At 36.1% G+C, this 14,571-nt stretch overlaps 1 protein-coding gene across 2 annotated transcripts in view; it reads right to left on the reverse strand.

The window, feature by feature from the left end:
• cass (cassowary) overlaps positions 1-14,571 on the reverse strand; it is a 134,458-nt gene that overhangs the window by 98,458 nt on the left and 21,429 nt on the right. For both annotated transcript variants that reach the window (XM_067144587.2, XM_067144588.2), the window contains exons 3-5: positions 2,826-2,991; positions 2,456-2,616; positions 1,071-1,274 (exon numbers count right to left, since the gene is read on the reverse strand). In XM_067144587.2, coding sequence (XP_067000688.1) covers positions 1,071-1,274; positions 2,456-2,616; positions 2,826-2,991 — 531 coding nt within the window. The remainder of the gene's footprint in view (positions 1-1,070; positions 1,275-2,455; positions 2,617-2,825; positions 2,992-14,571) is intronic.

Here is a 14,571-nt window from a genome sequence, read left to right on the forward strand (position 1 = left end):
TCACCAATTCCGAATTATGTTTCATAACACATTACATATATTTTACCCTTTTTCTGCCCGCCTTATTGGTGCAATATATTGTAAAACAATATATTTGATTGCATGTTCCGTGGTTGCATTTAGCCAATACTGCAAAAATACATTTTTAGACAAGTATGTTTTAAGAATACCTAACATTATTTGTAAAACAATAAAATAATCACCCACTGTAACACACTTCATAATTTAGTATTATTTTTATTATTATTATTATTATTAGATACAGAAATCAAAAATATTAATATTGCTAAATGACTTTAAGTAAAATCTCGTTCTCAACTTTACTGCGAAACTTGTTGCTGAATCTTAGTGGCCATGTCATTTATGTCAGGTTCATAACTTGTCGTCTTCAGTAACACACAAAAAGCACTTAGAACTGAACCAAGACGGCTTCCAACTGTTGACTTCACAACGTTCATGGGTAAGTAGCACTGTAGCAAGTTTCTTCACGGCCGAAAACATTTGTGGGAGGCTGGTCCACTGGATAAGTACCTATTAAATTCTCCGGCTTCTGGAGAGAATATTCACCATCAACAGCACACTCGATTTTAACCAATGCTTCCCCGAATCTCAAAACTGGGATAATCTCTTGACAACTATTAGTCTTAAAAATTCAAAACAACGAACATTTACGCACTAAGAAGACTCACGCGCTGCTGGCAACCACATATAAGCCAAACTTCACTAAATGACTGAGGTGGGTTAGCAAATGGTTCGCCGGCCGCACCTGGCATTTATCTCACTTGACTTCCGGACCTATCAGTGTTGCAATGTTGACTTAATGCACTTCCCAATCCAACTAGAACTTATATTTTCGGTATTTATTTCTTAAATACGGAACATTGTTACTATAGATGCACGAGATATGTATAGTCTATAGTACAAAACGTAATTAAACACGTTAATATGTGAATGTGGTGTGCCAAGGAAGTGACGCGTGGCATAGGTTCGCCATCCCTGCCCTAGGCTATTACAATATAACAGATTGAACAATATCTTCTATTATTAACATGTAGTATACAGTTACTTACAGAAAAATATGGCAGAGCTTGTCTGACACACTGGATAAGCCTATCAACATTATCATTCTCCACATCTTTGGGGTCGAAATCCTGGTTAATGTCGGCCTGTTCTGCCACAAGATCCACAAGTTCCTGCTGACCACTAACTGTCTGACCAAGACGAGTCCAGCCCAGGATGTCCATTAAGTAATGAAATTCATCAGCTGTTACATCCTAAAACAGCAAGAAAATAATATAACTTACATGACTTTTCAAGGCACATTAAAACAGTAAAATTGCCACTATCTGAAAGTTAGGGAAATTCAACAACAGAAATATAATTTTATTAATGTCCTAGTTTCCCCCATTGCCATCAATGCAGTTTCCCTGAGCACATTATGAGAATGAAGAGTGAAAGACCTGCCAAAGAATACATCAAACTTACTGCCCAAGGAAAAATACCAACAGGAAGGCCAAGGAAATCCTGGATAGACACAGTGAAATCAGATGTGGAGGAGAGAGGTCTCAAATGGGAAGATGTCCTGAAACAGAAGATGTATGCGGACAGGAAGAGATGGCGCGCACTTGTACATCACATCCAGGAAACCGGAGTTGGAAAATGATGATAGGTATAACTTTGAAATAATTTAAAAGGTAAATAATAAGAGAGAGTTTCTGTCATTTCATGCTTTCTTGCTCAATATATGTACCCCTTCCATATCTAAAACTCATAAGCCTGGATCATATCCACAATTTTCTAAGAGTATCTCATCCAGCTGGAACAGCAAATGGGCTCCAATAAAAGAAAGATTCTTCTCTTTATTAGCCAAGGCTCAGCTCAACCCAAGGAATATTAAATAAATAAATAAATAAATAAATAAATAAATAAATAAATAAATAAATAAATAAATAAATAAATCAATCAATCAATGATCTGCATTTACGACCATCGACCAGGTGGCAAGATTTCCTATCAATTGTTTACCTCGCTTTTTCTTAAATATTTTCAATGAACTTGGAAATGTATTAAACATTTTCCCCTGGTAATTTATTCCAATACCTTACTCCTTGTCCTGAAAAATGAATATTTGTCCCAATCTGTTCTCTTGAATTCCAACTTCATTTTATGATCTTTCCTATTTTTAAAAGCTCCACTCTAGTTTATTCTTCTAATTATGTTATGTATTGGGAGAAAAGTGAGAGCTAACAGGCAGGTGACAGGGGGCCTTGGAAAAACATGCCACTGGGCTACGTACAAAAATCAGGAGAAAAGCCCTACGATGATTCCATCTACAAGGAAATCTCTAAATCTCAAAAATTCCAAATTACTTCCAAATAAAATGCACACTGATACAACAATAAATGAATTTCACACTATACACAATTTTCAACACACCAGAGCTGGATTTATTTACCTGCAAAACTTTCTTGGCTTCCGAGATGATAAATTCTTCACACTCCTTATTGATAATCTCATGACCAAGAGATTTAACTTTAACAGTTAAAAATTTTAAACATCTCTCTCTAGTAAGATCATCGCCACTCAAGATTTGTGAAAAAAGTCCAGCAAGAGAACCTGAAACATAATACAACAATCAATTAAAAATGGTCAAAAGCACAATAGAGGTGAGATATCTAAACTAGGAATGAAGAAACAGATATGAAAAGTTTTTGGTGTTGGCAAAGCTTCAAGCTCTATCTCGTCAAACAAGATAAAATGTGCAGAAGATTGCTAAAGAACACAAGCCACAAAATAAAAATACACAGAGTAAAAATAGCAATTACCTTTAGCATCTATCTTGAACAAGGTCATCAATGAATTGTGTACCACACTAAGTTCTGTGCTATCTTCTGCCTGCAGCAGCTGGGCTAAAATATCAGCTATTTTCTGAGTGTGTTCTTTGTTGTCTTTACATAAACTGGGCAGATCTTTAATAGCCTGCTTTCGGATCTACAATTAGAAACAAGGGTTAATGTCTATCTTTCAAGCATGGAGAATTATTTCAGTAAATTGACTGTAAAATTACTGTGGAATAATATGCAACTGCAAAAAGGTATCTATAATTGAAGTCAATGGTACAAATACTCTTACAGGATTTATGAACATCAAGTAGGCCATAAGAGCCAGCAAAACCACAACACTGATATATGGAAAAAAAAAAAAAAAAAACCACACACACATACACAAATTTAGATCATAATTAGCCTTATTTTATCACAACATTCACTAACTCAAAAATATTTATCATTGCTGAAGGGACAACGAGCTCTGGTTTGAGGCTTAAGAGCAAGAAATAATATCACAGGTCATTTTGATTTTGCTGTCAGTAATAAAACCAACAGAACCATATGTTTGGAATACTTGTATCATACCATAATGCCTGCATCGTTCCACATCTTCACTAGGGGGAAATTAATCTGATGACCAACGCTGTGGAAAACAAGCTTTTTAAAAATATTCATCAACACGTATGCTATTTCAATGAAATTAATTTTAAGTTCCCAATATTACCTTGCAAAGCAACTGTTTTATATTTTTCTTACCAATACTCAACCAGTAATGACTGCGTACAGAATAACTATCCTATTGGTTTTTTTTGCTAGTGGCTTTTACGTCACACCGACAGAGATAGGTCTTATGGCAACGATGGGATAGGAAAGGCCTAGGAGTTGGAAGAAAGCGGCCATGGCCTTAATTAAGGTACAGCCCCAGCATATGCCTGGTGTGAAAACAGGAAACCACAGAAAACCATCTTCAGGGCTGCCAACAGTGGGATTCAAACCCACCATCTCCCGGATGCAAACTCACAGCCGCGCGCCTCTAACCGCATAACCAACTCGCCCGGTGATTACTATCCTACTGTATTTATCGATCCCGAAAGAATTGCCCTAGATGACTTATCCAGTCATCATTACCAAGCAAGAAATAAGCGCAGCAATTAATAAAATTGCAGTTGATACATCCCCCCCACGGTCCTGACCACGTCTTAATGCGAGAGGACTCAGTCGCTGACGCCTTAACTTTAATCCTTCGTTCCTCGATGTCTCAATAAAGCACGTACCGTCCTCATACACAAATCAGGAGACAAGAGGGCATCTAAAAACTGGTGACCTATCACCATTTCTTCAGTCATTAGAAGGATTATTGAACTAGACCTTGATCAGAAATTGTGTGAATTCGTCTCTTTCCATGAACATCAAAAAGGTTTCACTAATAGTCCAGGCACCCACCTAAACAACGCATTATTACAATCTATTTTAAAGAATGCCAAAGACACCAAGTCTGATGTAACAGTCGTCTTTCTCGACATACGTCAAGCCATTACATGAACAGCAAAAACAAAACCTAAATAACACAAGAAAGACACAGCCATGCGTCCCATTATTAATTGCAGAAATAGCCCGACATATAAGACTTCAAAGTACATTCACCATTTTCTCACAAGACAGTATAGATTTAATAACAAATCCCTGTTAAAGAACTCGGTTGACTTTTGTGATATTTTAAAGAAATTTACTTTACTACCCAACCACATTATGTGTTCTTCTGATATTACGAACGTGCCGACAAAACAAACAGTAAACGTTATTAAGGATAACCTTTCCAAACACAGTAATCTAAGCATGTTTGAAATAGATGAGTTTATTAAGATTCTGAACTTTGTATTAAAGAACAATTATTTCACTTTCAACGGCAAAATTTATCACCAAGACGGCCTAGCAATGGGTGATCCAGTGTCAGGCATCTTGGTCGACATATACATGGATTCAGTAGAACATCACAAAATAATGTCAAAAATAAAGGGACTCAGCCTGTGGCTTAGGAATGTAGACGATACTTTTGCAATAATCGAATAATAATCTCAATAATAGGGACGATATTTTAGATTTTTTTAAACACCCTCGGCCAAAATATAAAGTCCACCAAGGAGGGCGAGGTCAACGGATCCATCAACTTCTTAGACATCAGAGTAACACGCGATAAGAATACATGCGATTTCCAAAATTTTTAGAAAACCCACTCATACCCCACTAACAATTAAAAATTCATCAGTACACCCTAACTCCCACAAACAGGCCCACCTTCTACGGTTTAATTTACAGCCTTAAAAATCCCTCTTACATCCAAGAATCTAAAAACAGAAATAAATTTTATAAAGAATTTGGCATATTAATGCACTTGTCGTATTGTGAAACCAGCTTCTGAATTTCATCTTCACAGAAATCAGCTGCCTGATGCGCCAGCCACTGCAGCACGATCGTTTTTAGCAGTCATCATCGTCGTAGCGCTGACCCCCTAAATGTTTTTTTCAAGTGCACAACAAGTGGTAGTCACTAGACACTACATCACGACTATACGGAGGGTGATCAAATTATCCCCCACAAAATGAAGCAATGAGGTCTCGGGCTTGATTAGCCATGGGGATCTATTAAAGAAACTATTTAAAATAGTTCATGTTGGGTCCAACTTGTCAATACACTTGAATGATTAAAATTTATTTATTTTTTCATACATGTTTCAGGAACAACGTCCATTCCCTTCATCAGTGATGTCAAATCAAGGAATAAAAAACAATATAACACTATCTTTTTTTTCCTCTTACAATTTAAATTCACTATATCAATGAATAAACAAACTAGGGAAATGTTATGAAAAATTATCATTACATAAAATTTAATATTTCGATGAATTGAATCAGAATATCTAAATGAATTGAAGATCTTCAAGTTTTTCTTCCTTAAATGATCAAACGCTAGTTTATACAATGGGTTCTCTTCTGTACCTTTCATTTAAACTTGATTCAAAGTAATTTTTTTTAGCAATATAAATTTCTAAACTTTTAAAAACATTCATGAATTTTCCCTTTTTGGCCGAATGTATTAACCCCATGTCATTAGAAATGTCTGTAAATTTATGATTCTTTTCAACCATATTCTCTCCCATTGCCAAATATCTTTTATGTTTGTCTGCATTAACATGTTCTTTGTACTTTATAGCCAAACTTCTTCCAGACGTCTTATGTATCGTTGCCTACATGTTTCAATTTGTAAATTCCTGACTTATTAAATATACATTTATTCTCTATTTTATCTGATTTGCAAATTTTCTTATTAGTATTATTATCAGTGTTGTATGTGACACTGATGTTCCTTTTTCTGAAAATTTTAGCCAGTTGATAAGAGTGCTTAATTTGAAAAGTTAAAACTGCAAATTTCTTTTTCTCCTTTCGCTCTTAAATTAATTTTGTTTTTGGTTTATTTTATCATTCTATTCATAAATTTTCTGGAGTATCCGTTATTACGAGCAATTTTGTGGATTATATTTAACTCTCTGTTAGAATTCTTCCTAGACATAGGTATGTTCATAGCTCTATGAATTAAGCTTGGAGTCGTTTCTGATAATAGTATCTGTTTGAGTAGCTTTTCTGAAAATTTGAAAATCGAAATGACCAGAATTTCTGGTAATTGTTAAATCTAAATAACTTAAAGTTCCATCATTTACAGATTCCACTGTAAAATGTACTTGTTTATCCAAAGTATTTAAATACTCTAATAGACCATCAGGTTTAACCTTCTGATCATCGATAATAACAAATATATCATCAACATATCTCAACCATGTAATCAATCAATCTATTTAATCCACTATTGTATTATACTCCATGTAATTCATGAATATGTTCATTAAAATACCTGAAGCCGGCAAACTCATTGCTAGGCCTTGAGACTGTTTGTAAATTTTATTGTCAAAAGCAAAATATTTATTTTCCAAAGCATATTCTAGAATGTTAAAAATTACTCCTTCATTTGGCATCACTGATGAAGGGAATGGATATTGTTTCTGAAACATATATGATAAAATAAATAATCTTTTAATCATTAAAGTGTACTGACAAGGTGGACCCAATATAAACTATTTTAAATAGTTTCTTTAATAGATTTAGACAAGTCAATACAGGACCAATAAAATACCTATTATGGTGAAGTTTATCAACAGTGAGTATGCCAGCCAGGCTAAGAAATTGTTCAACAGATTTAAGAATTTAAAAATTAAAATTTCCAAAATCTCTAGAATAGTTTTTTTTAATGTTTATCTTATAAACTGGTGCGAAAACATTTGATATCCTTGCAAAAAAAGTGGAAGGTTACATCCTAATGAGATAAAAAAACAGAATAAGGTTAATCAAGTATGGCTCAAGAATGAAATTAAGTTTCTTTTTCTTAAAAAATCCAGACTTAATAGCGAGTTATATGAGTTGCACCTAATGATAGCCAAAACAGCACGAAACTAGAGTGGGGCTGGTTACAGAACATAAACTTCAATGTATAATATTTTGAGCAAGAAACAAGTGATATTGGATAAGTTTCAAAATTTACTTGGTAATAAAGTAAAACACCTTAAGGGTAATAAGAAGATAAATATTCTCAATGATAATGAACACAAGTTCTTGGAACCTGTTAGCAATCTAATTCAAGTTAAATTTGCTGTTAACGAAAAATACCTAATTCCCTCCATAGGAACTTAGAATTTTCCATTCAGAATTGCTAGGCGGGCAATAATTCCATTATGGAGATTTATCTCCCGTATGCAGTTATCAGACTGTGCCTCTTATAATGGGCTTGTGATAAGTTCACCTGCATACACCCCAGCGTCAGTGGGTAGGGTCCGACACATCCCACTCTGATGAGTCTAGTGTCAGACCTAAGACGAAACGTTGGTTGATAGAGCAAACGCATGAAAAGCCCTACACCTGATCTGTTTTTGACAAGCTCTATTGGTGAAAAATATCTAATTCCCTCCATGGGAACTTAGAATGTTCCATTTGGTTAAAATACATCGATGATATATTTGTTATTATCAATGAACAAAAGGTTAAGCCTGATAGTCTATTAGCGTATTTAAATACTTTGGATAAACAAGTACATTTTACGATGGAATCTGAAAACAGTGGAACTTTAAGTTATTTAGCTTTAACAATTACTAGAAATTCTGGTCATTTCGATTTTCAAATTTTCAGAAAAGCTACTCAAACAAATACTATTATCAGAAACGACTCCAATCATCCAGGTCAACATAAAAAAGGTAACATCAAATCAATCAATCAATACTGATCTGCATTTAGGGCAGTCGCCCAGGTGCCAGATTCCCTATCTGTTGCTTTCCTAGCCTTTTCCTAAATGATTTCAAAGAAATTGGAAATTTATTGAACATCTCCCTTGGTAAGTTATTCCAATCCCTAACTCCCCTTCCTATAAATGAATATTTGCCCCAGGTTGTCCTCTTGAATTCCAACTTTATCTTCATATTGTGATCTTTACTACTTTTATATACGCCATTCAAACTTATTCGTCTACTAATGTCATTCCACGCCATCTCTCCGCTGACAGCTCGGAACATACCACGATGCATTCGTTTCTACATTCGTCCCTGTTTCTATCTCCTCGTAAGATGTGTATTGTTTAATGTAACACCTTGTGTAAAAAATTGGGTTAAATGAAGGAGTTATATCATGTTCAAGATCATGCTTTCACGTCTCTGCACAATATTTAAAATGAAATTTACCGTTGGTCTTTATAGCTATTGTTAAGAGTGAAGGAGAATTTCCTGTTGTGTTTGTTTTGGATTACGTGAGCACAACTTCCAATAATTTAAGCATCCTGAGACAATTTCATAAAGAACATTCCTTGAAATTTCATGCAACTCATTAACTTAATGAAGAAATTGAAAAGGTCTGTTTTCTCAAAACTTTGCACCAGTCTTCATTTAAGAGAGACACTCATCCACTATGCTTCTCGTCGTGGACATTAGTACAGCCTTCTTTAAATCCTCTAATCCATTCTTAACAATCCTTTGCTGATACTGTGTTCTCCATATGCTTCGCTAATCTGCCGATTAATTTAAACAGCTTTCAAGTCTTTTGCATTTAGAAAACGAATCACAGTGCGTACTTCACACTCTGCAGGACCATTAATTGTCAGAAGCATTTTCAATACGCAAAAACAACGGACGTTATGCAGCAGCCATATTTAAAAATGGCACTTAAAAACCACGCTTCATATTACCTCTGAGTATTGGTTAAACAGCATACCAGACACGATACAAACCTGTCTAACGCCATGTTTTATTACCACACCTTACGAGAACTACCTACCTTCCTTTATGATAGCAGTCTGATTGTAATAGGTACTGTATTGCTAATAATTCAAATGTCCTTCATGTCCAAGTTCTTCCTCCTGAGCACTTGGATTAGGCAATCATGACGAACTTTGTCGAAAGCTTTATTTTAACCCAAAAACCAGACATACATTGCTTGATTGACATCTAAACATGTCAGTGCCAGCATACTGAAGGTAAAAAACGCTTCTCTTGTTCCTAGCACATTTCTGAAACCAAACTGTGTTTCACTGATATCCTGTTCTAATTTTCTGAAGATCCTTTAGTGGATAATTTTTAGGAATATTTTTAAGAGTATGGCTCGTGCTGTTCACCAATGATTGGTGATTTGGCCTGCAATCACCTGAAGATAGAAAAAGGGTCTGGAAAAGGCTGGGAGAAAGATATTCCCATTGCACACCCTCACCCACAATGCCTTTTCAGGGTGGTTCTCTAAAGGTGTGGGCAGTTATCAATATGACAGCAAGGATGGATTTAGTCTTTGTGGAGAATGGAAGCTTTAGAGCACATTGTCACACGATTAATTGGTACCGGTGTAACATCACCTACATTGCTCCAAAACGATCGGTGTGCTCTTTCTAGGGGGGGGAACTAATCTTTTGTCCCGTGAGCTTACTTATTCATCTGTTAAACAATTTCTCAATGGGTTTACTTTTCACAGAATTTTATTAGTGGAAGGATGGGTTTCACTACCAAAGTCTAAAATGCTTGTAGCCATACAGCCAATCCAATAGCAGCTTTAATGATGCATTTATTATTCCTGCTAGTGGTTTAACATCACACAAACTCAGAAGTTTTTTGGCAACAGAACAGGAAAGGTCTAGGACAGGAAAAGTGGCTGTGACCTTAATTAAGAGTCTGATGTGAAAATAGGAAAGCACAGAAAACCATCTTCAGGGCTGGGCAGAAGTGAGGATCAAACCAACCATTACTCCAATGCAAGCTTAGAGGCACGCGGCCTGTACCAGGAAGCTAACTTGCTTGGTAGCTCCTAAATCTATTAACTACGTAAACAAATCCACATCTACCAATGGTTTAGGTATATTGAAACTTTCACTCCCCCCCCAGCTTTTTCAGAGTTGAGTTGCAATGCAGCAACCTGTGGCTGCCCGAAGATCATTACCAAAAATTGATGCCTGCCTGTCCATCAGATGATATAGATGTTCATTCCCATAGGGAAACCAAAATATTTGTCCCGAATGAGTAAATTAATAATACCAATATAAATGGTCCGTTATTGGTGGCCGGTGGGTCCAAGTAGCCTACACAGTGGCCTCCACGGTATACACTAGCCATGCATCTATTTATACTGGTATTATAAATTTACTCATTCGGCACAATTATTTCAGTTTCCCTATGGGAATGAACATATATAAAGACATGATGAACCTCAAAACATTGATGAAGTAGTAGGGCTTATTTTTTTGTGATGATTTCTTTGAACTCGTTGCCGAGCAGATAAACTGCTATCACCAGCAAACTACTTCATCACACAAAATATCCCCTAAGGGTTTGAAGTGGACTGATGTAGGCCTAACTAGTTGTGAGATGTGAAAATATTTTGCTTTGTTTATATTGTGGGGACAGGTAAAAAAGTCATATTGGAAAGACTACTGGTCAACTGATCCCCTCAAAATTTGCTGTTGCCCCTTCATGGAGATCATTGCTACACAGCCCACTACACCAGGAAACATTTTTTTTTTTGTTAGGGGCTTTACGTCGCACCGACACAGATAGGTCTTTTGGCGACGATGGGATAGGCAAGGCCTAGGAGTTGGAAGGAAGCGGCCGTGGCCTTAATTAAGGTACAGCCCCAGCATTTGCCTGGTGTGAAAATGGGAAACCACGGAAAACCATCGTCAGGGCTGCTGATAGTGGGATTCGAACCTACTATCTCCCGGATGCAAGCTCACAGCCGTGCGCCTCTACGCGCACGGCCAACTCGCCCGGTGAAACATTATTAGGACTGTTACCAAAGGTCTCCAGTAAATTTCATCATAATCCGTAGAAGGTTAGTGAAGTTAGACTCATTTGTTTATGTGCATGCATTGTAGCAGTAAGTTACACAGAAAATGGCCAGGCACAGGGGTTGAGCAGTGTGATGAGCACCCGGTCCGCAATGTGTTAAACATAATTAAGGCTTGGATAACTAAGTGCTTAAATATATTTTTATTTATTTACATATTTTTGCAGCTTATATAAGTAAATAGGCCTAAATATTCTGGCATATTTATTCTTTTAAAAGTACATATTTCCCGACAATTCTGACAATTGGCTTCTCTGTTTTCTATTTCAAGACAGGAATTCCTTGGGGGCTGAGCCTGTTTTGCCCCTTCACTAGTCCGTACCATAACAGGAATTTTAACCTGAAATTACAGTGGTCTAACCGTTTTGTGCAGGAATTTGGAGAAGTTTTTAAAATGGATGGAACAGTCATTTGTGAGAAACCCATAGCTGCAGACATACATTCGCAACTTACGCAGCACATTATGACAGCAACACATGTGAAATGTGAATCGTTAAAGAAGTTGACACAACGTTTGCTTAGCGAAATGCAAGATGGAAGACCTGGTCCAGCAAATTACCAGTTCTCAAGCTCCCCTGTGGACCCATGGTAGAGTATCGGCCTCCGAATCGCGTTATAGTAGGTTCAAATCCAGGAGAGGTAGTCAGATTTTGAAGGGCGAAAACAAGTCCACTTGACACTACATGTCGTACAATATCGGCATGTAAAAGATCTCTGGTGACACCTTTGGAGTTTACATGGCAAAATCAATTAAAACCCAGTTACAGATGCCCAAGAGAGATATAGTTTACTCTGCTATCTATTAGGCCTAGTGTAAAACAAAACATCAAAATCACGAGCACACAGCCAAATGGTGCAAAATTAAAAATACCTACACACAGCAGTGGAGGCAATATAATAATTATTATTTATTATTATTATTATTACTACTACCAGTTCTCACAGTATATTTGCCATACATTTATTGAGGAGCATTTTCATCAAAAGTAAACAGAGTTATAGCTTTATTAAAACACCCAGTCGTGTGAATTTACTCAGACAGTGTGACGCTGATTTGCCGCTATCTCTGAAACCAGTGTGCACCAGACAGTGTGCTTGGCTGGATACAGCAAGCTATTAAGTGGACAACTGTGATGTTATAAAATCTGTGCTGGAACAGCTAAACAAAGATGATGCTATGTGCATTAATGAATCTTTAGAGGCTATGTGTGCAAAGGGAGTTCACAGAGACGTGGTATACATTAAACCTAACTTTGCTTTCTAAGTTCCATAGGCCTAATCATGAAACTTGAAAAAACTTGCCACTTTCATTGGCTCTGTAGGACATTCTTAAAGTCTGAGAGGAGCCTGAGAACTCTCCTGGGGAACCCAGGAAACAAATTCTGGCAAAATTAAGGAAATTGCAGCAAGTCTCAGCCCGTTACTTTTGTAGTTTATGTAATTAAATACATATGTCTGATAGAACATTATTTTGTACTGTGGACTAGTTTATTCAGGCAACTGGACGTTTCCACAATATTTTAGAATAAATGGGGGTATAATTATAGTACAAATTTAAGAGCCTACTTTGAAAACTTGTTTATTCAGGCAACTGGACGTTTCCACAATATTTTAGAATAAATGGGGGGTATAATTATAGTACAAATTTAAGAGCATACTTTGAAAACTTAATAACAAATTTTCCACTTTCTAAAATAAATGCATATTTCTGAAAAGTTAAGTACATAATTATTTGAGTCCTAAACACAACAAAAGCATAAACACAACATATTTGTAGCAAGGTTTAAAGCCACAAATGCATGAAAGCCCTTTGTGGTAGTTATAACTTGCATTATTCATATAGCACTCGTACTAAAGCTAGATAAGACTTTCTCCTATCAGCAAACGTAAGAGTGCTTAAGATATTCTCAAAAAAGCTTTTACATTAAAATACAAATGCAAAGATTAAGAAATAATATCCCCATACCACATCAGAGCAAATCGAACATGGGAACAGATCACTACCAATGGTGTAGCTTTCTACACATGACCTCTTGTTCAAGGGGATATCCTGTATTGAATCCTCCTAGTTAACTGCACTTTCTTGATTGCCCCTTTTCTTAAGTGCACCAACTATCTGACCCGCTGCCTAAAATCCTGCTCACAAAATTATTTCATTAGCTGAAGAAGGAAGTCTCACAGACTGAAACATGTTCTAATATATGCATAGCTGCCAACTTTTAGAAATAAAAAAGGAAGATTTTTAAATTCTTACATTTCATCACATGGTCTAAGTGAAGAAAGGACGGGATAAAAGGCATACATATCTACAGTTACAAAGTGAAGTGACCGTTAAATTTAAAATCTTAAACTAAAAAACAAAAATAGTTACAAGAAAATTTACCAATCACTTTCATTTATGACACAAACAATACATACGAATAATAATACAATCAAATGTCGATATCTCGAACCTCTATTACTCGAATTTTCAGTATCTCAAAAACTTAAATTTTCCGGCCGTTTGGCTTATTCTTCGCGTGTATTTATTTCTCTATTACTCGAAATTCGGTTACACGAATTTCTCGAAGAAAACATTTCCTCCCTTGAAGCAAAAAATACTCTAACTCAAATTTTGTGCAACATTAACTGTGCAATACGGCATTTGTGGTTTGTGAGGAACAGGTAACGAGTAAAGAAAGGGTTACAGTGAAGCTGGGAACTAACATGACGGGAACCGAAAAACTCAAACTTCTAGTGATCGGAAAATCGGTAAAGCCTCGCTGTTTCTCAGGTGTCAATTACTGGTCATGTACAAAAGCAAGCCCAGAAGTCGCGGATGACAAGCTCCATTTACGAAACTCGGCTGCATGGTATTGACGAGAAGTTTCAACGTGAAGGGAGGAAAGGTTAGCCGCAACAAACAGAAGAGACTAACGGATTTTTTTTCCAAAGGTGTTAATGGAGCTATGGTTCTTGTATAACTACTGTATGTACTGTATCTTGTCTCCTAAAAAGTTACTATAATAAGTGTTATAATTAAAGTTATGCCGTTAAATAGATTCTTTGTATACCTTTAAGTGCTGTTAAAAATAATGTACTGTACTCAGTAAAAGACAGTAGATACATATGATTCAATTAAGTGCTACACATGCTCAAAAATGGTATTCTCTGTATCTCGAAATTTTGATAACTCGAAATAAAATTTATCACCCGAAGTGATTCGAGATATCGAGGTTCCACTGTATTATATTACACTGATACATGCAACAAAACGCATAACAGTTTCCTTTATTAGACTGTAAAATGAACGGAAATTTAATTTTATAGGTATCTCTGGAACACTTGGA

The sequence above is a fragment of the Anabrus simplex genome, chromosome 3 (genome assembly GCF_040414725.1).
Source record: "Anabrus simplex isolate iqAnaSimp1 chromosome 3, ASM4041472v1, whole genome shotgun sequence".
Classification (NCBI taxonomy): Eukaryota; Metazoa; Arthropoda; class Insecta; order Orthoptera; family Tettigoniidae; genus Anabrus; species Anabrus simplex.